Source organism: Pteropus medius, unplaced genomic scaffold (genome assembly GCF_902729225.1).
Source record: "Pteropus medius unplaced genomic scaffold, Ma_sr-lr_union100, whole genome shotgun sequence".
In the NCBI taxonomy this organism is placed as follows: domain Eukaryota; kingdom Metazoa; phylum Chordata; class Mammalia; order Chiroptera; family Pteropodidae; genus Pteropus; species Pteropus medius.
In genome coordinates this window covers 1,729,956-1,756,943 of record NW_024349225.1, presented here as the reverse complement: position 1 = coordinate 1,756,943, position 26,988 = coordinate 1,729,956, and the positions used below count along the sequence as shown (strand labels likewise).

Below are 26,988 nucleotides of genomic sequence, written 5' to 3'. Positions count from 1 at the left end.
AGAGAGAGAGAGAGAGAGAGAGGGGATAGTTCTACTACATCAACACCGTCAGAGCACACAGCCATTATACATTATGCTCTTCCCTTTGGCCCTCCTTTAGCCCTAGTTCTACAGGAACTATTATTTAACGCTTAAGTTCTTACGTTGGTATCTTTCTCACCGCTTCAGTCATCTACAGTCCCTACTCTACTACATTTCTCAGGAAGAGCTCATGGAAACAACACTCCCTTGAAGACTTGCATGTTGATAACTATCTGTACCCTTTATATGAAAGTTAAGCTTTGTTGGGTATGAAATCCTTGGCTCACTTTCTTTCCTTCTTTTAAATGTTGTTTCATTCTCCCTCCCCTAATAAAGCACTGCTATTGAGAAGTGTAATGATAAACTAACTTTTTTGCTTCATAAGTCATATATACTTTTTCTTCTAGGTGCTCAAAGCATCTGGATTTTTTCCTTTTCTTGGTGTTAGTCATACTGTCAATCTGCAGTATGCTTTTTCTTTTTGTAGCTTCAGTATTTACCTCAGAAAAGTTTTCTTGAATTATTTTTATAGTTCAGTTGCCTTGCTTTGATTTTCTTTGTGATTTCCTACCAAATGCATGTTCAATCTTCTTTGCCTACTCCAATATTTGGCACTTTGTCTTGACTCCTTTTTATTTCTTTCACTCTTTCTTAATTTTTTTTTTTATTTTTAAAAGTTTTCTGACTTGTAATTTCCAGTTCTGCATGTAAGGAGCTTGGATGTCACCACTCCATCCCATCAGCAAGTAATGTTCTGAACAGATTGGAAAAAAAAAAAAAAAACCTCTTCTTGAATTTATAAGAGAGAAGAGAGGACACAAGGCAAACCACTGCCCCCAGAGTGACAGGAGAATCCAGGAAGTCATGGCTTACCTGAGGGAGGAGGGAGTCCTGGCTTCTTCGAACGGAGAAAATGCTGTGGGAACCAAGGCCATGGAATAAAAACCTGAACTGTGACTGACAAATTGATAGAGACACAGTGACAAATCAGAGAGTTAAAAACTCCAGGGAACTCAGTCATGAGGGAGGCCCACAATATCGTGATATTTGCCTCCAGGGGCTCCATCAGGTTCCCACAGTCAATACTGGAGAAAAATCCCCTCAGGCTTCTGTGCTTCCAGTAAGGGAGGGGAAGACATTTTGAAATATTTGTGAGCACTCTGTTCTTCTCAAGACCTGCCCTCAAAGGAAACTAGTTAGTTAACCTGCTGGGGTGTTATCAGAGCCTAAGTGATCCAGGGAAGGGAAATACTCAACTCCAGGACACTCTAGCCATCCTGTCCTACCTAAGGGGGTTGAAGAAACTCTTGTGAAGTTCACAGTCTCACTAAAAGTGTGAGACATAATCATAGGACTATAGAACACTTTCCCTTTACCCACACCTCACCACATTACTAAAGGCCTATTTACGGCAGGTCATTTTACCCAGCACATTATTCTTTATGTTCCATAAAGAATAAATTACAAGGAATACCAAAAGGCAAAAACAAAAAACAAACAAAAAAAAAACCCCACAAAATTTAAAGACACAGAGCAGGCACAAAACCAAACAAGGCAAGGATGTTGGAATTATCAGACTGGGAATTTAAAATTATGATTAATATGCTGAGGACTCTAATGGATAAAGTAGACAGCACACAAGAACAGATGGGCAATGTTAAGCAGAAGATGGAAATTCTAAGAAAGAACAAAAAGAAATGCTAGAGATTAAAAAAAAATCGCTATCTATAACAGAAATGAAGAATACCTTTGACGGACGTATTAGTAGACTGGACATGAGTGAGTAGTCTTTCTGAACTAGAGGATATTTCAATAGAATCTGTGAAATCAAAAAGCAAAGAGATCCAAGATTGAAAATAACAGAACAGAATATCCAAGGACTGCGGGATAACCGCAAAACACGTAAATTATATTTATGTGTAATGGATATACCAAGAGGAGAAGAAAGAAGGAAACAGAGATAATATTTGGAAAAAAATCATGACTGAGAATTTCCCCAAAATAATGTCAGATATCAACCACAGATCCAGGGGGAAAAAACTTGAAACAACAACAACAACTACACCTAAGCATATCATTTTAAACTATAGAGAATCAAAGATAAATTCCAAAAGAAGCTTGAGGTAAAAAATACTTTATCTATAGAGGAACAAAGATAAGAATCACACCTGATTGCTTCTCAGAAATCATGAAAGCAAGGAGAGAGTGGAGTAAAATATTTAAAGTGTTGAAAGGAAAAAAAAAAGACCTAAAATTTGTGTTCTGAGAAATTAACATTCAAAAGTGAAAGAGAAAAAAACTTTCCCAAACAAAAATTGAGGAAATTTGTTGCCAGTAGACCTATCTTGCAAGAAATTTTAAACAAGATCTTTAGAAAAAAAAGAAAAATAATACAGGCCAGAAATTCAGATCCACATAAAGTAACAAAGAACATCAAAGAAGGAATAAGTGAAGGTAAAATAAAAGCTTTAGTTTCTCATTCTTAATTGATCCGACAATATTTTGTTCAAAATAATACCAACGATGTATTCAATTATGTATGCTTAGGGATATATATGCTTATGTATGCTTATGTATACTTATATATAAGTGTAATGAATGACAGTAATAATGAAAGGGACAGAAAGAAGAAATTTGGATTATTTTGTTATTATAACATATTCACCTTCCCTGTGAAGCATTGCAATGTTATCTGAAGGTGGACTTGAATTAATTGTAAGTGTATATTGCAAACTGTAAGGTCACCACTAAAAAAGGTTTTGAAAAAAGTATAACTAATATGTTAAGAAGGAGAGAAAATCAAATCATATAAAATGCTGAATTAAAACCACAAAAGGCAGAAAAAGAGTGAAAGACAAAAATAGGAATAAAGAACAAGGGCAACAAATAGAAAACAGTAATAAATGTGTTTGATATTAGCCCAATTATATCAATAGTCACTTTGAATGTCAATGGTATAAATGCATCAATTAAAAGACAATTATCAGAGTCAATCAAAAAACAAGAACCAACTATATGTTGTCTACAAAAAACATAAAGACACATATAGATTAAAACTGAGTAAATGGAAAAAATATACCATGCTAACTAACACTAATTAAAAGAAAGCAGTTATACTAATTTTCCAAGAAGACATAAAAATCTTTAATGAGCCTATGCCTAACAACAGAACATCAAACTACATGAGGCAAAAACAAACACCACCACCACCAACAACAGCAAAACTAATAGACTTGCAAAGAAAAACAGAGGAATCCACTAACATGTTTGGAGAATTCATCATCCTTCTATGAGAAATGGGCAGATCCAGCAGGCAGAAAATCAGTAAGGACATAGTTGAATTCAACAACGCCATCAATCAATTGGATATAATAAACATTTCTAGATTGTTTCTTCCAACAGCAGCAGAATATACATTCTTCTCAAGCTTGCATGGAATATTCACCAAGACAGACCATGTTCTGGACAATAAAACACATCTTAAGAAAATTAAAAGAATAGAAATCATACAATGTCGACTTTTAAACTACAGTAGAATTAAACTAGAAATCAGTAACAGAAAGGCAACTGGAAAATCCCAAAAGACATGGATATTAAATAAACAAACAAAACACTTCTAAATAACCCATGGATTAAAGAAGACATTCAAGAGTAATTTTAAAATATTTTGAACTAAATAAAAATACAATTATTCAAAATTTGTGGAATGCAGCAAAAGTGCTTAGAAATTTATAGCATTGAAAAATACATCTGAAAAGAAGAAAGATGTGAAAAGAAGATCTAAAACCAGTCACTTAAGTTTCCATCTTAGGAAAACAGAAAAAAAAGAGCAAATTAAAAATCTGGAACAAGTGGACATCCGCGATGTGAAAGAAAAAAAAATGTAGACACCAACCGTACACCTTTCTCAGAAATTAACTTAAAATAGATCACAGACCTAAATATAAAATAAAAAACTATAAATCTCCTAGAAGACAACATAGGAGGAAAAGCTAGCTAAATTTGGTTATGGCAATGACTTTTTAGATACAATACCGAAAGCATGATTCATGAAAGAAGGAATTGATAAGCTGAACCTCATTAAAATTTAAAACTTCTGCTCTGTGAAATGTAATGAGGATAAGACAAGAGGATAAGACAAGCCACCGACTGGGAGAAAATGTGCAAAAGAATATCTGAGAAAGGACTGTTATCCAGTATATACAAAGAACTCATAAAACAACAAGAAAATAAACGACCTAATTTAAAAATGGGCCAAAGACCTTAACAGACACCTCACCAAAGGAGAGATACAGATGGTAAATAAACATGAAAAGATGTTCCACATCATATGTCATCAGGTAAATGCAAATTGAAACGAGATATTACTTACTACACACCTACTAGAATGGCCAAAATCTGGACCACTGACAACACCGAATGCTGAGGAGGATGTGGAGCAACAGGAACTCTCATTCATTGCTCACAGCAATGCAAAAGGACACAGCTGCTTTAGAAGACAGTTTAACAATTTCTTACCAAACTAAACATAGTTTTACCATACAATCCAGCAATTGTGCTCCTTAGTATTTATCCAAATGAGTTAAAAACTGCTGTCTACACAGAAGCCTACACGTGGATAGTTATAGCAGCTTTATTCATAACTGCCAAAACTCAGAAGCAACCAAGATGTCCTTGAGTGAGTAATACAACTGTGGTACATCCAGACAATGGAAGATTATTCAGTGCTAAAAAGAAAGGAGCTATCAAACCACGAAGACATGGAGCAAGTTTAAATCCAAGTTACTAAGTGAAAGATGACAATTTAAAAAGGCTACGTGTGTGATTCCAACCACATGACATTCTAAAAAAAAGCAAAACGACGGAAACAGCAAAATGACAGGTGCGTGTGGTGAGATGGGGAGTAGGAAGGGATGAACAGGCACTGCACAGAGGAGTTTGGGGGCAGTGAAAACACTCTGCATGGTACTATAACAATGGTTACAGGTCATCATACATTTGACCAAATCCATAGAACGTACATCACCAAGAGTGAACCATTACGCGAACTATGGACGTCAGGTGATAGATATCAAAGTAGGTTCATCAGTTGTAACAAACATACCACGCTGGTGGGGGATGTTGATAGAGGGGAAGGTTGTATGGGGGGATGGGGCAGGAGGGTCTGTGGGAAACCTCTGTACCTTCCCTTCAGTTTTGTGGTGAACCTGAAACTACACTGTCTTAATTTAAAAAAAACGTTTTAAGTATCTTTTTGCCTCATATTTTTCTTAAGGCATTATATGTTGTTTGTTCATTCTTTTGTTCTTCCTAGTTTAAAATGTCCTCATTTCTGAAATTTTGTCAATTTTTAAAATTCTTTCCTGAATTGTCACCTCATTTTCTGAGTTTTCTAATTGTGACTTATGTTGTTCTTTCATGTCTTAATTTTCTTAATGTCTTTCAGTTCATTTTGAAACAGTAAATTCGTTTTGATCTGTTTTGTGAGCACATCTTTCTGGAATGCTTTTATTATCTACCAGGATATTATTATATTCTTAATTCCATTTTTTCTTATAATAATTTTGTATGGGACTTGATGATTCTTTTCTGTACATTTTTATGTAAAATGAGTTTTCCTAAACTGAGAATAAAGCAGGTAGAATTTTAAAAGGCTCTAACTTCACAGAGCTCCCTCTTCTGTTGTTTTTGTGAAGTATTCAAAAAAAAAAAAAAAAGTATGAGAGCTTGCTTTCTGAGATTTCCTGGCTGCTCTTCCCTTCCTTTGAACTGGGCCTTTCTCTTGTCCTTACCCTGCTCAATTTTGATTCCATTCCCAGCAATTTCTCCTCAGGGTAAGGCCCTGTCCTAGAAGGCAGTTCTGGCAGGTCAATTTCTAGAGTTCAAAGGGCTGGCGCCTTTAATCCTTCTTATTGAAAGCTCTTTGCACTTCCCAGGTGTTAGAGCAGGCGAAGCGCCTTCACCTTCCGCCGCTGTTCTCAAATTGGCCCACTGAGTTTCAGTGCGCCAGTTGGCTATTTTGGGGCTCTCCTGTTCTCAGATTCAATCAGAAGCTACACCGTTGCTTCTTTCTGTCTCCCAAAAGGATGCTCATCTCACACAAGTCTTGTGGTTATTGGTATTTTGCCCTTCCCTCCGCCCCCGTTTGCATTTTGAGATTTGCGGTAGCTTGTCATCTAGTTTTGCTGTAAATGTTATTTATGAATTTTTGATTTTGCAATTTAGTTGCTCTGTGTTTTCATGTGGGGTTCCGTGGGCAGTATGCTACTGCCCATCTCCACTGTCACCCTCCCAGGATCATCACCATCTTTCAAGTCCAGCTAATTTTTGCTATGTACTTTTCCTTGATTCCTTCCTTCAGCCTGTCACAGGAAGAACTTGGCCTTGTTTGGAAAGAGCTCCTGTGTTTATATTTATATATACACATACATATATATGTATGCATATGAATATATTTGTGTGTGTGTGTGTGTTTAGGACAGAGACGTGTGGAAAGTGGGTCATGAGTGGAGGTTGCTAATTGGGGGCAGATTTGAAAAAAGTTGAAAACACAGTTCCGGCCCTTAGATTCGTAGGTTATAAGCTCCTAACACGCACACGCTCCGCGAAGCAGGACTATACTACCTAGTTTCAGGTCACAGTTCTTATTAGCTTGCCATGTGAACCGGGGCAAGTCAACTTCTTGGGACTTGAATTCCTCCATTTGTAAAACACAGAGCATATGGCCTGCCCTATTCTACTGTATAGGTTATGGAGAAGAAAGAAAATGATGTAAGCATACGTAACCTGGTCGCCAGTGACCCGCACCCTGGGGGCTGGACCTGTGTGTTCTTAGATCATCTCTGCTCCCTCAGTGCCTCGAGGAGCTTGACATTCTGAGCGCATATTCTTTTGCACCTTGAAAAAAGTACTGACGGCCCTATTATGTGGTAATTAATTTTAAAAGCTCCTCCGCTTCATCAGTGATGACGAGTTAATATGTCCATGTTTGGGGGCTTGGAGAGGCTAGTCCCAAAAAGACCCTTCACGTTGAAGAAATGGCCTTCTCTCCAAAAGTCAACCATCAGAAGACAGGGAAGAGCTGAGTTTTTAAAATGCATTTTTTATTATTCAGCCTTCAGCAGAAATGTCACCTTTCTAAAGCAAGCTGTTATCATGCTCTCCCCGTGCCAAACAGGCGCCTCTGAGGAGCAGGATTTTATCTCAACGTTTTTAGTGATTTGTGTTTCTCTTTCAAGGAGCTCCATGCCTTAAGGCACCTGAAACATTAACAGCACAAGAAGGTAAGGTTACCAGGGCAGACTCCAACAACATGAAAAACGGATCTTTGCAAAACAGGTCCAAGATCAGCATCAAAGCTACTGTCTGCAGTCACCCTGCCCAATAATTCATGTCTTCCCGGTGCAGCTCATTGTTTTCTGGTGGGCAACTTGGTTGAAACCATATTCTCAAAGAAACTCCGTTTTGTGACAGGACCCCCATTAGCAGGCTCAGCCACATGACAGGCCTAGAAGCAGCCAGCACAACTGCTGGCGACGCTTGCCAATAAGCCAGATGCTGCCACATATTGGCATCTGGGTCCTGGAATAGCAACCATGTTCTCAGTCTGGCTAGGGATTCTGACCCGAGCTACGGAAGGAGACAAAGGAAGGAAAGAAAGAGACGGAGCAAGGGGAGGGAGGGCAGACTGTGCAAGAGTCTCCTGGTAATTTCCCTACCATGGATTTAGAGCTTCCACAACAAAAGGCTTGTTGGAAAGCTGCTACCAGCGCTGCAATGGGCGGGAGAGGTAGAGATGGGGAGCATTCTAAACCCGGCGAGCTGTGTTGGCACCTGGGGAGTGGGGGTGATTGATTCAAAAGGAGACAGCTGCAGCAGGCAGCAACCACTCTCTCCTCCTCTCCCTCAAACCATGATCGCCCACAGTGGAGATAAGCAACTGGATAGAGCTTAAATCTGCAGCGGAGGGACAGACAGTGGCAACATAAGGATGGCTGTCACTTTCTGCTTTCTGGGGGCCAAGATTTACCAGTGCCAGGAAGTCCAACTAAATGGCGAGGGTGAGATCCAGACCAGCGGTATCAAGGAAATCCTTACACTCAGGAGAAGTGTGATCAGGGGTGTTTTTGTCACAGGAACAGGGTGCAGGCAAAAGGAAGCCCTGTGCCTTCAAGTGACTTTTGATACTAAGATATACAGAGGCCTGAGCGAAGCTTCAGGTCCTGCTGGAGTCATATTAGGTGGACGTATGGCCCAGGAGGGGTGGCTCAAACTGAAAGAAGTTTAGGGTTTGACGTAAGAAGTGAGAGGATAAAAAGCAGGCAGCAGTTTTTTCTCAAAATATCAAATTCTACCCCAGCATCCTTTACCCATATCACGTTTGTCAAGAGTTGCTCAGGGACGTCCACTTGAAAGACAGGTTACAGGAGCAAGAGAATGAGAGACAGAATGCGCGGTGAAAAAGATCCTGGCCTCTGCAGTCAGAAGGCTGGGGGAAGAGCCCCAAGGGTCATTCACCAGCAGGAAGTGGGAGTGTTCGTGGGAACCTCTGCCTACCATTAGAAAAATTGTGCAAGGCATGTCTTACTGATAGTGGTTTAAGCAATAAAGTCATTTTTTAAAAAAGACAGTACATTATTATTGAGGTTGAGTCCAGACATAGCAAGAACACAGAGACAGAGGAAAAGCTGCTGACAATAATCCCACCTGCCGAAAACATATAGTCATCCAGTTTGTAGATGCCGAGAGGGCAAATGTATACTTGGTCAAAACATATTTCACTGATAATCTCATCTAATAACCCTTAGAAACAAGTCTTAAAGTAAGAAATAAGAAGACAGCGGGTCACCCACATCCCTTGCACTGTCAGACACACGCTTTACCTTCAGGGAGCATCTAATACATTTCACTTTACTCTTGTGAAGCTTAATGCCCATTTTCAACAGGCAAAGCTAAGTTTACCCAGACAGCATTCCTAGCTGAGTGCTTCAGTTCTAAACAGAATACTAAACAGATCCAGAACACATCAGACTAAAATGAGAACATTCTGGTGTCTTTGCTAAGTTTTAGTCTTTACATTTAGATTGTGAATAAGGCAGGGACCCGACACTAAATGTCCACTATTGTTCTGCTTAAAAAACAAAAAACCCAACAATATACAAGTAATCAAGAAAGCTGTAATTAAAACTTGATATTTATTCTATTTCTAAAACAGATTTGAGAGAACAGAAGCTGTCGATAGAGGGTGGGTCATTTGACTCTAGAGAACTGACAGAATCACGCCCCCCATGTGCTCCTCCTTTTGCCCACCTCCTGATTCTCTTTACCCAGCTGGCTTTTCCCCTTCCCCTTTCCCTTCGTCTTCCTCCTCATTATCTGTCTTTTCCTGTGCCTTGTTTCCACTGATCCAAGGACCCTGTGGGCCAGCCTCCTGGGAAACACGCTGAGTGTTGGGAATTGTCTTCAAACTCAAAACACATACCGCAGGGAAAGGTGCTTATGTTCAAAAAGGCAGAGCCGACGAGCTGATGTTAAACTAAGCCAATGGTTCTCAAACTTGATCGTGCATGAGAATCACCTGGAAGAACGTGTAAAAACAGGCTTCTGAGCAGGCCCTCTGTTCTGATTCAGTAGACCTGAGATAGGGTTCAAGAATTTGCATTTCTTCTGACAGGTTTTGAGGAGATGCTAATAAGGATGGTCTGAGGATCACTTGTTTTTTCATGTCTCCGAAATGTTTTTATTTGAGAATAATTTCAAACTTAAAGAAAAGGCGCAAGAACAGTAAAAATCACCTTATCCTCTTGACCCAGATCGGGACCATGTTTTGAGAACCACTGAGCTAAACAAAATGCATGTGAGAGGCCTGGTGCAGAGAACCACCACCCAGCAGGGTGCACTGCCTGCTAAGAGCGAGAGCAGAAAACCATCCAAAGAGAAAGCAGATCAACTACTTAAGGGCAAAATATAGGGGCCCTCTCGGTGCCTTTACTCTCTCTTTGTCTCTCACTGTCCCTCTCTCTGCCTCTGAGAGGAGACCACACTCTGTGGAGTGTTACCCCTTTTCTGATAAACTTTCCTTTTGACTCTTAAAAAAAAAAGGCAAAATATGGGAAGAAGTGTCACAAAATGATCAAAGAAAGTGAGTTGGGACCCAGGAGTATTAAGATCTGAACAGTAAATATCATTATCAACCAATGGGGGAAAGTGTATAAGCTCTCCTGATTTGTCTCTTTGGTGATTCCTGTGGGGTGATTTTACGAACAACAAATCCACAAACTCCTAGTATTAACTGGCTTCAAGAAAGCAAAAAAGCAATTATTTGACAGGGAAATTCTCCTCCGTACACTTGAGAGACATGGACGAGAGGACAATTACCTTTGTGTTCTACCGCCTTAACTCAGGACTTTGTATCTTCCCTGAATTTCTGCAATAACTTCTGATCTTTCTGCCTGTATTGCTCTCTCCAATTTATTCTCCATTCTAACCCTAAATTATCTAACGGCAGGTTGCAATAATGTCAGCTCTGTAAGAACCTTGACTATTTCCCTACAACCGAGAGAAGGATGTCCAAATGTCTCAGCATGGCATTTAATCTGGCCCCAACGTACTTTTCACATTCATGTACCTATAAACCAGCCAGAATGAATACACACAGCTTTATGCATTCCCATCTCCACGCCTTTGTACATGACTGTCTTTTTTGTTGTTGTTGTTCCCCTGGAAACTTTTCTTCCCCCCAAACAAAATCTTGGGGAAAAAAAAAGAAGTCCTTATGTTTAAAAATACTATTCAAACTTCAAGGTCCTGCTCCCACACAGGAAGCTTTCCTGCAGTCCCTCAGATCTCTCCTTTGTACGCTAACCTGTCCCTTGTAACACAACATTCTGCCCTACTTATTATTTATGCTTTCTTTCCCCCGAGTTTCATAAGGTCCTTGAAGGCAGGCACCATGTCTTTTGTTCAGTGACCAGTGAAGCATATGAGGGGGGAAAAGGTAGATGAAGAGAAGATGAAGAGAGGAAGAAGGAACGAGAGAACGACAGGAGCACACGGTGAGGGGGAAAGTTCAGTTTCAAAGTGTTCTTAGTCATTCAGAAACTTTTGGCTGAAGCTAGATCCTTCAACTATACCATTTTCTTTCCAGAGCAATTCTGAGAAACTGAATAGTTGTACAAGTTTTCCTCTGTCTTGCCAACAGTATACCTCCCTCTCTTCTTGTTTTCTATGTCGCTATTGAGTCGAATATATCTATATCTATATCTATATCTATATCTATATCTATATCTATATATATCTTCCATGTGATAAGGGCGACAGACAGCACATTGTGGTCACTCTTTTTAACACTGAAACAGGCTCAAGTCCCTTTACATTCATCAAATCTCCTTTGACTTTAAATCTAGCTCAACGAAGAAGGCTCTCGACTGCTTCAGGAACCTGGGCTGATGCACCTGACGAGTGCCCTGCTTCATTTCTCTAGACCATCTCAATTTCCTTTCTTACACCTCCGAAAATTTTCTCTGCCTCAATTTCTCCCTGAAATGAGTTTCCTGGAAAGAAGTCACATGATAGGGACAAAAGACGCAGAGCTATATCATCTGACTATATATTACCACTATCGTAAATCTTCGTCAAAAGGAAGCTTGTGCTTGTTTCCTATTTATAGTCCTTGAGAGAATAAGTGATGCCAAGTCACAAAAACCTGTAGCACTTTGCTTCCCATTTCTCTATTGCTATTCTATTTACAACTTTCTTTAGAAAAAGCTGACTTCACAGCTTTTGCCAGTTAGTAACCCTTCAAAATAAGGACTTCATGTGAAATCCTTTAAATGAGCTGGTAGACATCAAATACTCAAAAGTCCAAATTACCTAGACTGGTAGAGGTTAATGTTCTGCATTAAACAGAAGCAGAAAGTATCAATTTTGTACTCTGATTACGCCTGCCAAAGAACTGAGTCAAATAAACACATAAAACATGACAGATGAAGGCAACGGGGTAGGAACAGCATCACAGTTATTGAGAAAGGTCTAAGAAGTGAGCAGATGTAGGTGTGTCCTAACCTCCTTTCACCTCTTCGTACTTCTATCTGGACCTTTAACTCTCCTTCTCCAGTGTAGAGCTGACTGAGAAAGAACCTTTTAATATTTCATTCTATTTATAATTTTTATAGCCACATAACCACTAAGGGCAATGCTACTGAGAGGGTATGTGGCAGCAACCCAAGTAAGTATCTGGGATTACTAGAAAAATAATTAGAGGAAAACAGTTAAGTACCAATTTAAGATTTTCATTAACCTTGTCTTTCTACTCTGTTGGTTTATCAAATTAGTTCACTCTGAAAAACAGAAAGTCCATCATATGCTTGTTCTATATAGGTGAGGGAACAGGTCTAGAATAGTTACTCAATTAAGGTTAAAAGGCTAGTCAGTCACAGAGATAGGATCAGGATACCACTCTTAAGCCTTTCTATTACATTCCTCAATCCTCAGAGAAAGAGCCTGAAATACCAGGCTTCATTACTCAGAGCATTTAGACACACCAGAGCTTAAATCCACTACTCTAAGAAAGATGATCTATCTTATGCTCTGGCCTTTGCTATAAAGTAATCCCTAAGTCAGTCCAATAAAGATGCTATAAGACACCCCTTGAAATGCAAAGAGCCTTTCAGTGCTAGAGTCAGATTTCTTTGTATTTGGATTCCTAAATGGCAGGCAAGCGATTTCAACTATGTGTGGGGTCCTAATATGATATTACTCGTCGTAGCATGAGTATTACTTATAAATTTTATACTCTTCAATATAAGCAATATATGAAAGCAAAACTCAATCCTGGTCCACAATGACTCTGAAATAAGATAGGAGAGAAAAAGCTTGAGAGTCAAAACACAAGAATTATAACCATTTAAAAATATTTAAAAGGCAGGTTTAAATATATTATCAAGAGTCCAGTTATTATAACAAACAAGTCGAAAAGATCTATGTCTCAGAAAGTATTAACTCGTGCCATAGTTAAAACGAATTGCTCAAATGATGGCATTCCTTTTTACTCTTAAGGAGCTTAACTTACCCACATGTGAAACAGAAATGGTAGATTTTCATATCATATCTTCAGATAGGTGGCAATATACCATAATGTTACTGGCAACTGCTAGAAAAGCTCTTATTAAGAGAATAGTAAATAACAGTCAATGACACTGGTAATTTCTTATAAAAATATAAAATCAAATGAGAGCAGAGGCTTGAACAGATGTTTGTACAGCAGTGTTCATAATGACATTGTTCACAACCAAAAGGCGGAAACACCCAAATGTCCACTGACAGATAAATGGCTAAACAAAATGTGGTCTATACATATAATGGAATATTATTCAGCCTTAAAAAAATGAAATTTTGATATATGGTACATCATAATGAAAACATTATGCTAAGTAAAACAAGCCAGATTCCACATATATGAGACACCTAGTAGAAGAGTCAAATTCATAGAAACAGAAAGCAGAATAGTGGTTATTGGGGGCTGGGAGACAAGGAATGGGAAGTTACTATTTAATGGGTATGAAGTTTCAGTTTGAGATGATTAAAAAGTTCTGAGGTGCACAGTGGTGGCAGCTGAGTAAAACGTGAATGAACTTAATGCCACTGAATGTATGCTTAAAAGTGGTTAAAATGGTAAATATTATGTTATGTATATTTTACCACACCAAAAAAAAAAAAAAAAAAAGAGAGAGAGAAATACTACATGGCAAGTTCTTTCATGATTTTGACCCATATGACATGCTCAAAAACAAGCAAACAAAAAACAGTATCAGCCACAGCATTAGAAATATCATTTCTAATAATAATTATACACCACCAAATAAAAACAGACTTGGGTTCATCAACCCAAAGCCATTTATCCTCTGTTTATTACTAAAATAATTCATGTCCACCATGATAATGAATGACATATTTAAATTAAGTACAAGTTCCAAACAAACATACAGAAAAAGAGAGAGAAATCGAAGCAACAGAATGGTGTCAGCACATTCACACAGCAACCATCTGTTGACATTACCATCCTCTGAATCCAAAGGACCAAAATCATGTGGGAGGGCTGGGCGCTCCATCTTCGTTGTGAAGTCCTACTTTCATGTCATAGGGCACTTCTGGAAGGAAGCTCTGTGATGGCCAGCTCTAAACACTTGCAGATTTCCTACTAGTCCTACGCAGGAAGTCATTCTTGAGTCTCACCTGCATGAATTCCTGTTATGAGGCCAGGAGGCTGGTGAGTTGAAACCCAGTTCCAGGGAGTGATGTCATCTTGACTGAACTATGAACCTGGTGACCTGCTCCCCATCCTGGTGTTGTTGCAGCCTTTCAGCTGGGATTCAGGTTATAAGGGAACCAGAAAGGAAAAAAGGGGAATAGGATAAGAGCAAAAGGAAAAATGCTTGCAGATTTCCTTTGTTTCACTAAATCATTTTCTGCTCTCATTGAATTTGATGGGATGACCTGGCCGGTGGCAGATGGAAGCTGTACAGCTGCTCTTGGAACAGGGGTAGGCTCTCACACGTAGGCTCTCACACAAAGGATTAAAACATATGGAAAGCTTTCATTATTTCTGGTGGCACCTAAATTGGAAATAGTGCCTTATTCTCTCTTCTTTGGATAAAGGTAAAAAAAGACATTAACACTTTAAAAACATTTGTAAATTGTTGTAAACAGTGCATGACTAAAGGAGTTATCTTAGCAACATAAAGAAATAGCAAATACAAATGTTGGAGACATGTAAATACTCATATTCTTTCTATACACTGTCAAGTAGATTAGGAGGTCAACTCTGAAAATCCCAGCACTATAAGTAACAAGATGGGATTGCCATTTGATTCCATTTAAATGAGACCCTTTGGTTCTCAGTACACTCAGCCGACAACCTCAAAGAAAGTCAAGGATAGAAAACAGCAGAAACTGCTAACATTCCAAGACGGAGGGATGAGAGGCCTTTCTACAAGAAAAAAAGAAAAATCTTCAAGAATTAAATGATGGAGAGATTTAAATTTTTACCACATTTATTTTACATCATGATTTCTTAGTCATTAAGTTGATACAATTTGGGTAAATAAATACTCCCTTCCCTTTTCTGTTGCATATGTTTTAGGGGTAGGAAGAAGAGGATAAGAGGGAATAAGCAAAGGGTTTAGGAAGTGGAAAGATAAGGCTGAAGAGAGAGACTGAGTGAGTATTCATATGAACCCTTCGGTAAGTAGTATCAACCAAACACATATAAAGTTGACATCACGAAGTGTTTCCTTGTCATGTGGACTTCTGAAGGCGTGAAACGATTTGGGACCGCATTCGACATACATCAGTTATATGGCATCATGATCCATGTTTCCTATCAAACGTGACGTGTATACTCTTTTTTCCTCACTTTTTAGGTTTCATAGATGATATCATTCATGAAGCCAATATTAATTTGATCATAAAAACCAATCCTGGTTAGCAGAAAACATGGTTAGCCGCCATGTAAAGGTCCTCCTTTTGAAGTAATGCTTAATTCTACACTTGAAGTTTCTTATCAGGGGAAGTTCTTGGAGGGCATTCCTTTTCAGTGGGGTTTACAACTCTTCTGCAGCACTAAATGCAGATAAAATAAAGATCGTACATAACAGCCCCTTGCAAGTGCAGCCAATATCTTGTCCAGACATTAATTACAAAGGAATTACTCTCTTTAGGCCTTTTTTTTCCCCCATTTCCTCTAAGGTCTTTATCCCAATGCTTTGGTGCTTCATAAGTGCCTGTGAGGCAGAGCTGCCTCTGTGCTAGAGACGACTGTCCCAGAAAGGTTCAGAGTGTGTGCAGACAGCCCTGCGTTGTGTTCATCTCATCAGTTCTGCCCAATCCACAGGAGTAAAAAATGGATGAGATTTGATATCTTCAACACCTGCGACTCCAGCACCAAGACGCTCCACAGGGTTGAACTGCAACAGCTAACAAAGAAGATTTAGTGACTAAGAGGAATCCAAGGAACGAATCAAAGGAAAACAAAAATATATGCAAGAACTTCTAAATTCAACCTCAGTGACAAATGGACTTAACAACCAACTGACTACATTTCCCTGAAAGGAAGCTATGTCTCCCCATCACTCTAGCTGTGAGGTGATGAGGGACATCTGAGTTTATGGCTTTTCAACTGATTTGAAACATGACCTTGAGTAACTCACTTTCTTTCTGTCATCCTCATGTAGTATAACAGGAGAGTTACACTTACCAATTTCCTATTCCAAAAGTACAATGTGACATTAATTTGACATTGTGCCAAATTCTGAGAGGTCCAGTTACTCCTTTCATAATTAGAAAGCTTCAAAGGCACAGTAAGTCTTTCAACCCCTAGTGAATTAAATATGCACTGGGACTAAGCTTTACCTAAAGTCTGAATTAGTCAATTCTTATTCCAAAATCACTTTCTTGGAATAGCTGACTCACATGAAATAATTAGATCCACTGAGTAAAACATGTTTGAGTTCTTCATTATTAGGAATCATGTATAAAATCAGTTAATACTATTATATGCAACAGAATTGTTGAGTGTAGGAAAACAGAAGTAGTCATATACAATTTTAGTATACTCTAGGCATGCTAGAAAAATGTGTCTTGAGATATTCATACATCAAGTTTTTGTTTCAACAGCCGTGCTTAGGGATAATTTATATAGTATAAAATTTACCTATTGTAAATGTACAATTCAATGATTCTTAATAAATTTAAAGAGTTGTAGAACCATTACCACTATCCAGTTTTAGAACACTTTGATCACCCTAAAAAGTTTCCTCGTGCTGTTTGCAGTTACTCCTCACTTCCATCTCCAGCCCTACGCAACCACTGATCTGCTTTCTGTCTCCATAAACTTGCCCTTCCTGGATATTTTATGTCAATGGAATCATAAAATATGTTGTCTTTGCAGCTGCTTTCTTTCACTTTGCATAATGTTATTGAGATTCACCCATGTTGTAGCAGATATCAACAATCCATTCCTTTTTATTTATGAATAGCATTCCACTGTTTGGATATAACACATTTTGTTAATCTATTCACTATATAATGGACATAAGGACTTTCCAGATTGAGGTTATAATGGATACAATTGCTATTAACATTCACATATGTGTCTTTGTGTGGCCATATGTTTTCATTTCTCTTATGGACATTCCTAAGAGTGGAACTGCTAAGTCATGTGGTAAGTTTATGTTTAACTTTTTAAGAAACTGCCAAACTTTTCTGAAGTAGCTGTGCCATTTTACATTCTCACCAGCAATGTATGAGGGTTCCAGTTTCTCTGCATCCTTAACAACACCTGATACAGTCTATCTTTTTGATTACAGCCCTTCTAGCGGGCATTAGTGGTCTCATATTATGGTGTTAATTTGCACTCCCTAATGACTAATGGCAGGCACATCTTTTCATGTCCTTATTAGCTTCCTTGGTGAGTCTTTACTGCTTTTATAATAAGTTGTCTACTTATTGATTTATAAGAGTTCTTTATACACTCTGAATACAGGTCCTTTATCAGTTCCATGATTTGCAAATATTTCTCCCAGTCTTTGGCTTGTTTTGTCACTTTCTTACTAATGTTATCCAGTGCAAAAGTTTTAAATTTTAATAAAGCCCACATTACCAATTTTTTTCTTTTTGGTGCCATGCCTAATAACTCTTTGCCTAACCCAAGGTCATGAAGATTTTCGATGTTTTCTTCTACAATTCTTACAGTTTTAGCTCCCATAGGTCTATGAGCTATTCTGAGTTATGTTTACATATGGTACAAAGTAAGGGTCTTAGTTCATTTTGGTTTTAGCATGAAATTATTTAATTTTCCCAGCACCATTTGTTGAGAAGACTTTTTTCATCACCAAATTATCTTGGCATCTTTATTAAAAATCAATTGACCATAAACGTATGAGTTTATTCCCAGAGTCTCAATTTCAATCCATTGAGCTATATGCCTATCTTTGCTCTAATAACACAGTAATTAAGTAATTACACTGAGTGTGGATATCAGGTAGTGTAAGTCCTCCAACTTTGTTCTCTTTCAAAATTGTTTTGGATATTCTAGGTCTCTTGTCTTTTCATATACATTTTGGAGTCAGCTAAACGTTTCCCAATTTTACTCATCTTTTCAAAGATCCAACTTCACTTTTATTCTTCTCTTTTCTATTTCATTGATTTCTGCCAACTTTCAATTTACTTTCCTTTTTATAATTTCTCTAGTTTCTATCTCTAGTTTCTTAAGGTGCGAGGTGACATTTTTTGAGATCTTTTTTCTTTACTGATGTTGAAACTTGTTTCATAGCATGTCATATGATCTATATAGGAGAATGTTCCACGTGCATGTGATAAGAATGTATTCTGCAATCGCTGTGTAGAGTGTTCTATACATATCCGTTAGAGTTGTTTGATAATGTCTGAGTCTTCTTTATATCTTTGCTGATTATCTATCGATTATCAAGAATGGGTATTGAAGCTTCCATTTATTATTATTGGATTGCCTATTTTTCCCTGCAATTTGGTCAGATTTTGCTTCATATGCTTTGAGGCTGTTATTAGAGCAACACAACTATATTTGTTATATCTTTCTATGTATTGACCATTTTATCATTACGAAACTTCTGTCTTAGTCTCTAGTAAGTCTCTTGTCTTGATACCTATTTTGTCTGGTATTTAATATAGCCACTCCTGCTCTCTTAACGGTTACTGTTTGTATGGTCTGTCTTTTCCTATCCTTTTTCTTTCTACCTATTTGTGTCTTTGAATTTAAGGTATGTCTCTCGTACACAAAAGATATGTGGGTTTTACTTTTTCTATCCAGTTTAACAATTTCTGCCTTTTGTTTGGCATGGTTAGACTTTCACATTCAATGTAATTATTGATATGGTGGGTTTACATTTGCCGTTTGCTACTTGTTTTCTATATCTACTGTCTTTTTTCTCTTTTACTGCCTTTTTTTGTGTCAAATACTTTTTACTGTACTATTTTGAATCCTCTATTAATTTTATTTTACTATTTTTAGTGGTTGCTGTAAAGATTACAATATACATTTTACATATCGCAATCTACTTCAGATTAATACTAACTTAATTCCAATGAAATGTAGAAACTCTGCTCCACCAGAGCTCCAGTCCTTCTGCCTTCTGTCTATTACTGTCACATATATGTTACATCCGTATATATTATAAACCCAACAGTACAGTGTTTTAATTGTTGCTGATACAATCTTATGAGTTTTTTTAAAGTTCAGAAGAAAAATGAGAAAAATGTATTTAGTCTTTTCTATTAACTCATTTTTAACATTCTATGGCTCTTCATTTTTCTCCTATAGATTTGAGTTACCAAATGATGTTGTTTCCCTTCAGCCTGAAGAACTTCCTGTATTATTTCTTCTATGGCAGGTCGCTAGCAATGAGTTTTCTGTCTTTATTTGGGAATTTACTTCATTTTAATTTTTGATGGATAATTATGCTGGATATAGAATTCTTGGTTGACAGTCATTTCTTTTCAGCATTTTGAATGTCTTTGCTTTTTGCTTTTTTATTTAGTTATCGTTGACATACTATATTGTTCATTTGTACAACATAATAATTTGACATCTGTAGATTTTGTGAAATGATCACTGCAGTAAGTCTAGTTAACACTGTCGTCCATTGTTTTTGAAGAGAAGTGTGACATTAACGTATATGAGTTGTTTTCCTTTTGCTGCTTGCGAAATTTTCCTCTTTGATTTTGTCTTTCGGTTTGGCTATAATATGTATCGATGTATTTATTTAAGGTCCACTGAGTTTCTTGGCTGTATCTCAATGTTTTTTCATCAAATTTAAGACATTTTCAGTCCTTATTTCCTCAAACATTTTTGCTGCCCCTTTCCCTCTTTCTTCTCCTTCTGGGATTCCCATTGTATATATATTGATATATCTGATATTGTCTCACAGGTCTCTGTAACCCTGTTCGTGTCTCTTCAATTTTTCAAATCTGTTTTTCAGATTGGATAATTTCTATTGTTCCATCTTCAAGTTCTTTGATTCTTCCTTCATTGTCACAAATTTGCTGTTGAGATACTCTAACGAATTTGTTTCCCCTAGCCAATTCTTCATTTCAATTATTTTCAACCTGAGAATTTCTTTGTTTCTTTTTAAAATATGTAATTTTTATCTCCTTATTGAGAATCTTTATTTGTTGATTCATTGTTGTCTTACTTCCTTTAATTTTTTAAGCATGGTTTCCCTTAGTTCTTTGAACATATTTATAATAACCACTTTGAAGTCTTTGTTAAATCCAAAATGTGGGGACACTTATAGAGACAATTTCTACTGACAGCTTTTTTCCCTGTATATTGATCATACTTTTTTTGTTTCTGTGCATATCTTATATTTTGCTGGAAAAGGGACATGTTAGAGAATACATTTTAGTAATGTATTTTAGTCTGATTTTCTTCCAACAAAGACTATTATCATTGCTGTTAGATGGTTTTTTGCTTAGTAACCTGTTTCACCTAAATCTGTAAATTTGCTTCCCCTACCCTACTGTAACAAGCAGCTGTTGATATCTCTGCTTATTTTCTTTCTTGTTTTTGTTTTTAAGCTTGACTTCCTACAGTTCACTTCTGTGTCTGTGTAGCTTAGTGGTCAACCAGTGATTGAAAAGAGGGTGTATTCAAATACAACAAAGTAGGCTAGGATATACAATGGGGTAAAGAAAGTATCTTCAATATGTGATATTGGCAAAACTGAACAGATACATACAAAAAATGAAACTGGACCACTTTCTTATGCCATTTCCAAAAATAATCTCAAAATGGATTAACTTAAATGTGAAGCATGAAACTACAAAATTCCTAGAAGAAGACACAGGCAGTAAACTCTTTTGACAGTGCTCTTAGCAATATCTTTTTGGATATGTCTCCTGGGGCAACGACAAAATAATAAACAAATGGGACTATATCAAACTAAAAAGTTTTTGCATAGCAAAGGAAACCATCAACAAAACAAAATGATACATCCAATAAGGAGTCCATATCCAAAATATATTAGAAACTCATACAACTTAACACCCCCATAAAAAAAAAAAAGCCATCCCCTTAAAAAATGGGCAGAGGAACTAAATAGACATTTTTCCCAAGAAGACATACAGATGGCCAACAGACAGATGAAAAGATGTTCAACATCACACTAGTCATCAGAGAAATACAAATCAAAACCACGATGAGACATCATCTCATATCTGTCAAGAGTGGAGATCATCAAAAAATCAAAAAATATCAAGTGCTGGCAAGGATATGGAGAAAAAGGAAGCCCTGTACACTGTTAGTGGGATTGTAAATTGGTGCAGCCGCTATGGAAAACAGTATGGAGATTCCTCAAAGAAATTAAAAACAGAGCTTCCATACAATCCAGCAATTCCACTTCTGGGTATTTATCCAAAGAAAACAAAAACACAAATTTGAAATGATATACGCACCCCTGTGTTCACTGCAGCATTACTTACAATAGCCAAGCTATGAAAGCATCTAGGTGTCCACTGATAGATGAATGGATAAAGAAAATGTGGTGTGTATTTATATAATGGAATATTACTCAGTAATAAAAAAGAATGAAATCTTGCCATTTATGACAACATAGATGGACCTAAAGGGTGTAATACTAAGTGAAATAAGTCAGGTAATGAAAGATAAATTCCATATGATTTCACTTCTACGTGAAATCTAAAACAAAACAAAACAAATGAATAAACAAAACAGAAAAAGACCCATAGATATAGAAAACAAACTGATGGTTGCCTAAGCGGAGGAAAGTGGGGGGCGGGGACAAACAAATATCTCAGCCACTAAAGATTATATGGGTAGGAGAACATAGTCAAAACTTAGGCCACTTTCAAGTCTGCTCTGCCCTGGTTTTTACTTCTCACTGAGACCTTTCCCTGTTCCTATACAAATGCACGAAGCTTCAAGGTGGGTCCTCACAGCGTGCCCCAATCTGACCGAACCCTCGTAACTGACCAAGCATGGAAGAGAGAATGGGAGCAACCCCAGGAAAGAATGCCACAGAGTCCCACTGTTCTTTCCCACAGTTCCACTGTTTTTTAAGCTCAAACACTTTTCAGATTGTTGTATCCTTCTGATCAATTTCCAGAACACTGAGATGGTTGTTCTTGCCAATTATGTAACTGTATAATTTTCTTTTTGAGAAGAGAATTTGCCAACTTTCTCATATGACTATACCATTCAAATTTGAGATTATTCCCATAGCAAATAATTTTTTTCCACAGAATTCAGCCAACCGTAACTGAAATATTTAAATAATTCCTTTGCACTAATGGTTTTATACATATAGAAAATCTCACTATTCAAATTTAACCATGACTTCTATTTCTTCTCTTATTTCCTTTATTTCTATTTTTCTTTTATTCATGATTCATTCATTCAATTATTTGTATGAAAAAATATCAATTGTTTTCCTATAATGTGCCAGTCCACTAATTTTTGAGACCTTTTCACCTGGATCATCAGCAATTGCTTCATTCTTAACATTAGCAGTCCTATAATTCAACTATGCATTTCATTAAATTACAAATTACTGTATGTCATGGACCTTCAATATTGTCCTAGCAATAATAATAATACAAAACATTTATGTGACACTCATGGTGTGCCAGGTATTATTCTAAGTGCTTAATATAGGTTAATTCACTTAACTCACAACAAGTCTATGAATAGCTACTATTATTTCTTTTTTATAGATGAGAAAACAGAGACTCAGAGAAATTCAACAATTTGTTTTAAGATCATACAAGTAGGAAACAGAAACACAAGGTCTGAACCTAGGCACGACGGCTCCAGAATCCATGCTCTTAACCACACGTTACACTACCTCATGAGTGTGTGATTTGAGAATGCCAAGAATCTATTACTTCACTTTGATATTACCAAATTCACAAGGGGAGTGAAGCATATACTTTAAAAGACAACATTCACAGTCTTTTCACTTGAAATCATTGTATCTAGCATTCAAAATCACTAATATTTATTAAAGCTAACTGCTCAAAGAGTTTTTCTATTAGAAGTTGCTAAAATGTGTTAAGAGAAAAGCTATTATAAAAAATCATAAGAATATTCTAAATGTATCAAATGCATTTTTAAAATCAGACAATTTCTGTATACTAACTGAAATGTGGATGGCATCAGGCATTTTAATATAAATCTAAAATATCAAATATTGGAAAGAATTAACTATAATGATAGCATATTTTGTTGATATTTCATGAAACACGTAAGTTCTTTCCTCTTTGTTACAATTGGCTTTTCCACCTCCTTTCTAAAACATGACCTCATCATGAAATGTCAATTAACATTCATATTTTGATTTTTACTATAGTCAATTTACTTAGCTCATGGACTCCCCTATAAATTTGCAAGTGTAATTCTATAGGCAAAAGTATAATTTACTCACGACTATCTTGCATATTTTGCCATTTTAAATACTACGCCAGGTCTCAAGAGAGATCATGCAAAGATTCTACTGCTTTAGAGAATGTGTCAACTAGTGGCAAATCCAAGATAGTCACTGCCAACCTCTTTTCTCCTGAAGCTGAGCAATAAAGCCACAGAAATTTGTTTTGAAAGTTTTTTTTTCTCATATATCTTGACAAAGTAACTATGTCATAATTAACTAAATGCACGCTGGGAAGTACAAACATACATGCTCTGAGGATTTGCAAAATATAAATATCTTTTTTTAAAATTGCATTTAAAATGTAACTATGTTTACTTTAGCACGTTGACTTGACTGAGATGACTGAACCGTGGGTCCAGGGGATTACGGAATCTAAGAAGCAAGGAGCTGACAGACCAAAGAGGGGAAAAATCTCCCCAAAGCAGAAAAATGATCTCCACAGAAGTCATTTTGTGATTTTTTTTTTTTTAAATGACCTCTATGACTTGTGAGGTAGTGGAAGAGGAAAAGTAAAAATGATGAATTGCTAATCATGCCAAGAGACCCCTTTTCCCTTTCCTGACGATGTTTCCTCAACATGAGTGGTAGTTTCCTTAGGCCGGCCAATGACAGAATGCTGATTTACTCATAAGCTACGCGTGTCTGTATTTGGGGATTTAACATGCCTTAAGCCTAGTCTCCTCTACAACATAATTTCTGATAAATACAGGAACGGCAGACCTTTATAAATTGATGCAGAAAATTCTATTCTCAGTGCTACATAATAATGACTGCTTCTTTAAGGAAGAGAAACAAACAATAGCGGCTGCCAGCCGTCCTTAAATTATTCACCAAAAAAATACTTTGAATTTACCTTTTTGTGCCACACAAGTAAGATAAAATCAAATGAGTAGCTGTCCTTTTTCTCATTAGAATGAAATGTTTCATTTATGTTTGCATTATCTCTTAATCCTTTGGCAAAGTGCTCAAGGTGGTCTCATCCCAGTTATTTCCGACTTGATTATGTTTCTTTATATTTTACATATTCTGGGAGAATTAATGTTCATGAAGCACAATTCTGATCCTTTCACTCTTCTGCACAGACACGCCATTTTTTACTGAATTAAATCCTATCACTCTACCCTGGCGTTCATGGTACTAGAAACCCCATGAGAGAATCCCAGCTTATCTCTCCACACTCTATTACTACCGTTATTCGTCCCTATATTCATCCCTCCACTCAATTTAAAAAAGTTTTTGATTTCCAAAATCGAGTCTTTCAGAATCCTTCCTATGTTGAAGCTGTTCATTCCACCTAGCTATCCCCCGACATCCAACCCTGTCATGACAAAAATCTGTCTAAAATTCCACAAGAATAACACCTGCTACACAAAAACTTTCCTTACACTACCTCCACTGCATCAACGATTACCCCTCATCATTTTCTTTGATTAAAAAAATAATTTATGTTTCAGTAAACAAAAACTTTAGTTCTCAATCTTTTTTAAATAACTTTTCCCTTTATATTCCCTTTATATTCCCAGGCCTGACAATTACTGCTGATTTGCTGTGAGCTTGTATGCCACAACGCTGACAACCCTCAGTGTACTCACCGAATGCACTATTCAAAACTAGAGAGGCATTTTAAATGTTAGGAATCAATTTAAAAAGCTCACCAGAGTTCCAAGCCTACCTCTGGGATACTGAACTTTAATAATCAATAGTCTCTTTCTTCAAAGCCACCAGAAATGCACTAACTGACACCAATGCCCAAGTTCCATTCATGGATGAAGCTAGGAGGAATCGAACTGGGCAAGCTTTCCCACCACTTCCCTCCTAAGCAACATGAGCAGTCCACTCCTAAGTTGATAAATATAAATTAAAGACTAAAAATAGTCATATATGGTTACAAAATGTAGTAGCTAAAATAGAGCAGCACCAGGCAAACTAAAAGCAGTGCTTAAATCTCACATCTACACAAATATATGCAATTGACTAAACATTACCCGGATTTTTGAGGGAAAAAATTTTTGTACCAATAAGCTTTAACTGTTTTTTCTGACCTCAACAACACTTAGATAAGAGCAGAAGCCCAAAGATACACAGTATTAGTACTGACTCTGTAATTAGTAATGGGTCTTTCTTACCCAAAACTAATTTCTTTAAGGTTTTGGAACTGTGGGTTCTGCTAATTTGATATACTTAGCCAATAGGACAATTAAATTACCTGTTGAATGAGTGAGCGAGCCTCTTCAGAGACACATTCTGGCATGTTCAAAGTAGTGTGAGTATTTATTCCTGCTGGATGGCACTCAACCAGAGTCTGAAACAATCAACCAGGTACACTTCTTATCTCAAATAACATCATATTCAGTTCTATCACAGGACTTATGAACAGCGAGTACAGAGAGCTCAACAACCATCTTAACCAGAGGTGTCATAATCAGACAGTACCACCTAAGCAGGGCTTAGGACAAGGGCTCTGAGCCTATGGAATGAAGGCAATCAGCGAAATCACATCATAAGCTCATGCTACTAGACCTTTTCCCTTACAAAGAAAATGTCTCATAACAGGAAAGCTAACATTATACATGAAAACTAAAAAGGGACTTGATATCTCTAAAATTTTGTAATGTTATTAAAAATCTTCAAAGATGAGAATTTGTTAATAATAATACTTCATATATGTATTGTACTTTCTGGTTTAAATGTATGTATAGGTGACTTGTGAATTCCACAGCAATCTTGGGAGTTCAGTATTACTGATATTTAAGGCAGAAGACTACTTACAAAAGTCTGACTGCTCGTCTCCTCTATTTTCTTCCCAGGAGACAATCTGCGCAACACTGTATTAAAGTCTATTAGCCTCAAACATCTTACTTAAAAGTTATTGATCAGAGAGTATAAATTCTGTCCTTAAGCTAGAACGGATACAAAAATTTCACAGTTTGAGAAAAAAGATGTTACTTTTAATATCTACATTAATTTTCTAAAATGAGAATTCCCTCCTGACTTCAGAAGGGATGTTTAAAACATCCAGAGAATTCTAACACACCCTGACTTGAGCCTTACATATTTAAGTCTGTAAAACTGAATCATAGAAAATGAAGAGAAAAATGCCTTATATCTTACTGTGCACTAACATTATGACATATCAGAATTTTACCACCAATTTATTCAGTGTAATACAATTCTATTTTTCCTTTAAATCTGGAATTTAAAGGAAATAAACTGACTCTAAAAATATATAATCTCAAAAGTTTCTTTACCTAGTCTCTGATTTAAAAACTAAAGGCAAAGGCTAAATGTTCTCAATTTGAAATCAAGGTAGCATCTGGGTAAACTCATTAAATGCCCAGGTCACTGCTTACCTTGCCAGTGAGCAGCTCAAAGAGGACAGCACCCAAACTCCACCAATCACAGGCTTCGGTTTCTTCAGTGATTGCTCCAACCTCTACACACACCAAAAAAGGCTGATATTAAAATTCCAAAGGTCAATTAAACTTTCAAA

At 36.9% G+C, this 26,988-nt stretch overlaps 1 protein-coding gene across 13 annotated transcripts in view; it reads right to left on the bottom strand.

Annotated features, from left to right (window-relative positions):
* Nucleotides 1–26,988, bottom strand: part of RPS6KC1 (ribosomal protein S6 kinase C1) — a 221,827-nt gene that overhangs the window by 77,571 nt on the left and 117,268 nt on the right. For 8 of the 13 annotated variants that reach the window (XM_039881164.1, XM_039881172.1, XM_039881165.1 and 5 more), the window contains 3 exons: nucleotides 26,849–26,931; nucleotides 25,705–25,800; nucleotides 13,225–15,992 (listed from right to left, as the gene is read on the bottom strand). In XM_039881164.1, coding sequence (XP_039737098.1) covers nucleotides 15,882–15,992; nucleotides 25,705–25,800; nucleotides 26,849–26,931 — 290 coding nt within the window. In that variant the 3' untranslated portion in view covers nucleotides 13,225–15,881. Of the gene's footprint in view, nucleotides 1–13,223; nucleotides 15,993–25,704; nucleotides 25,801–26,848; nucleotides 26,932–26,988 lie in introns of those variants that run through there. The other 5 variants (XM_039881168.1, XM_039881169.1, XM_039881167.1 and 2 more) reach the window with 3 other exon arrangements.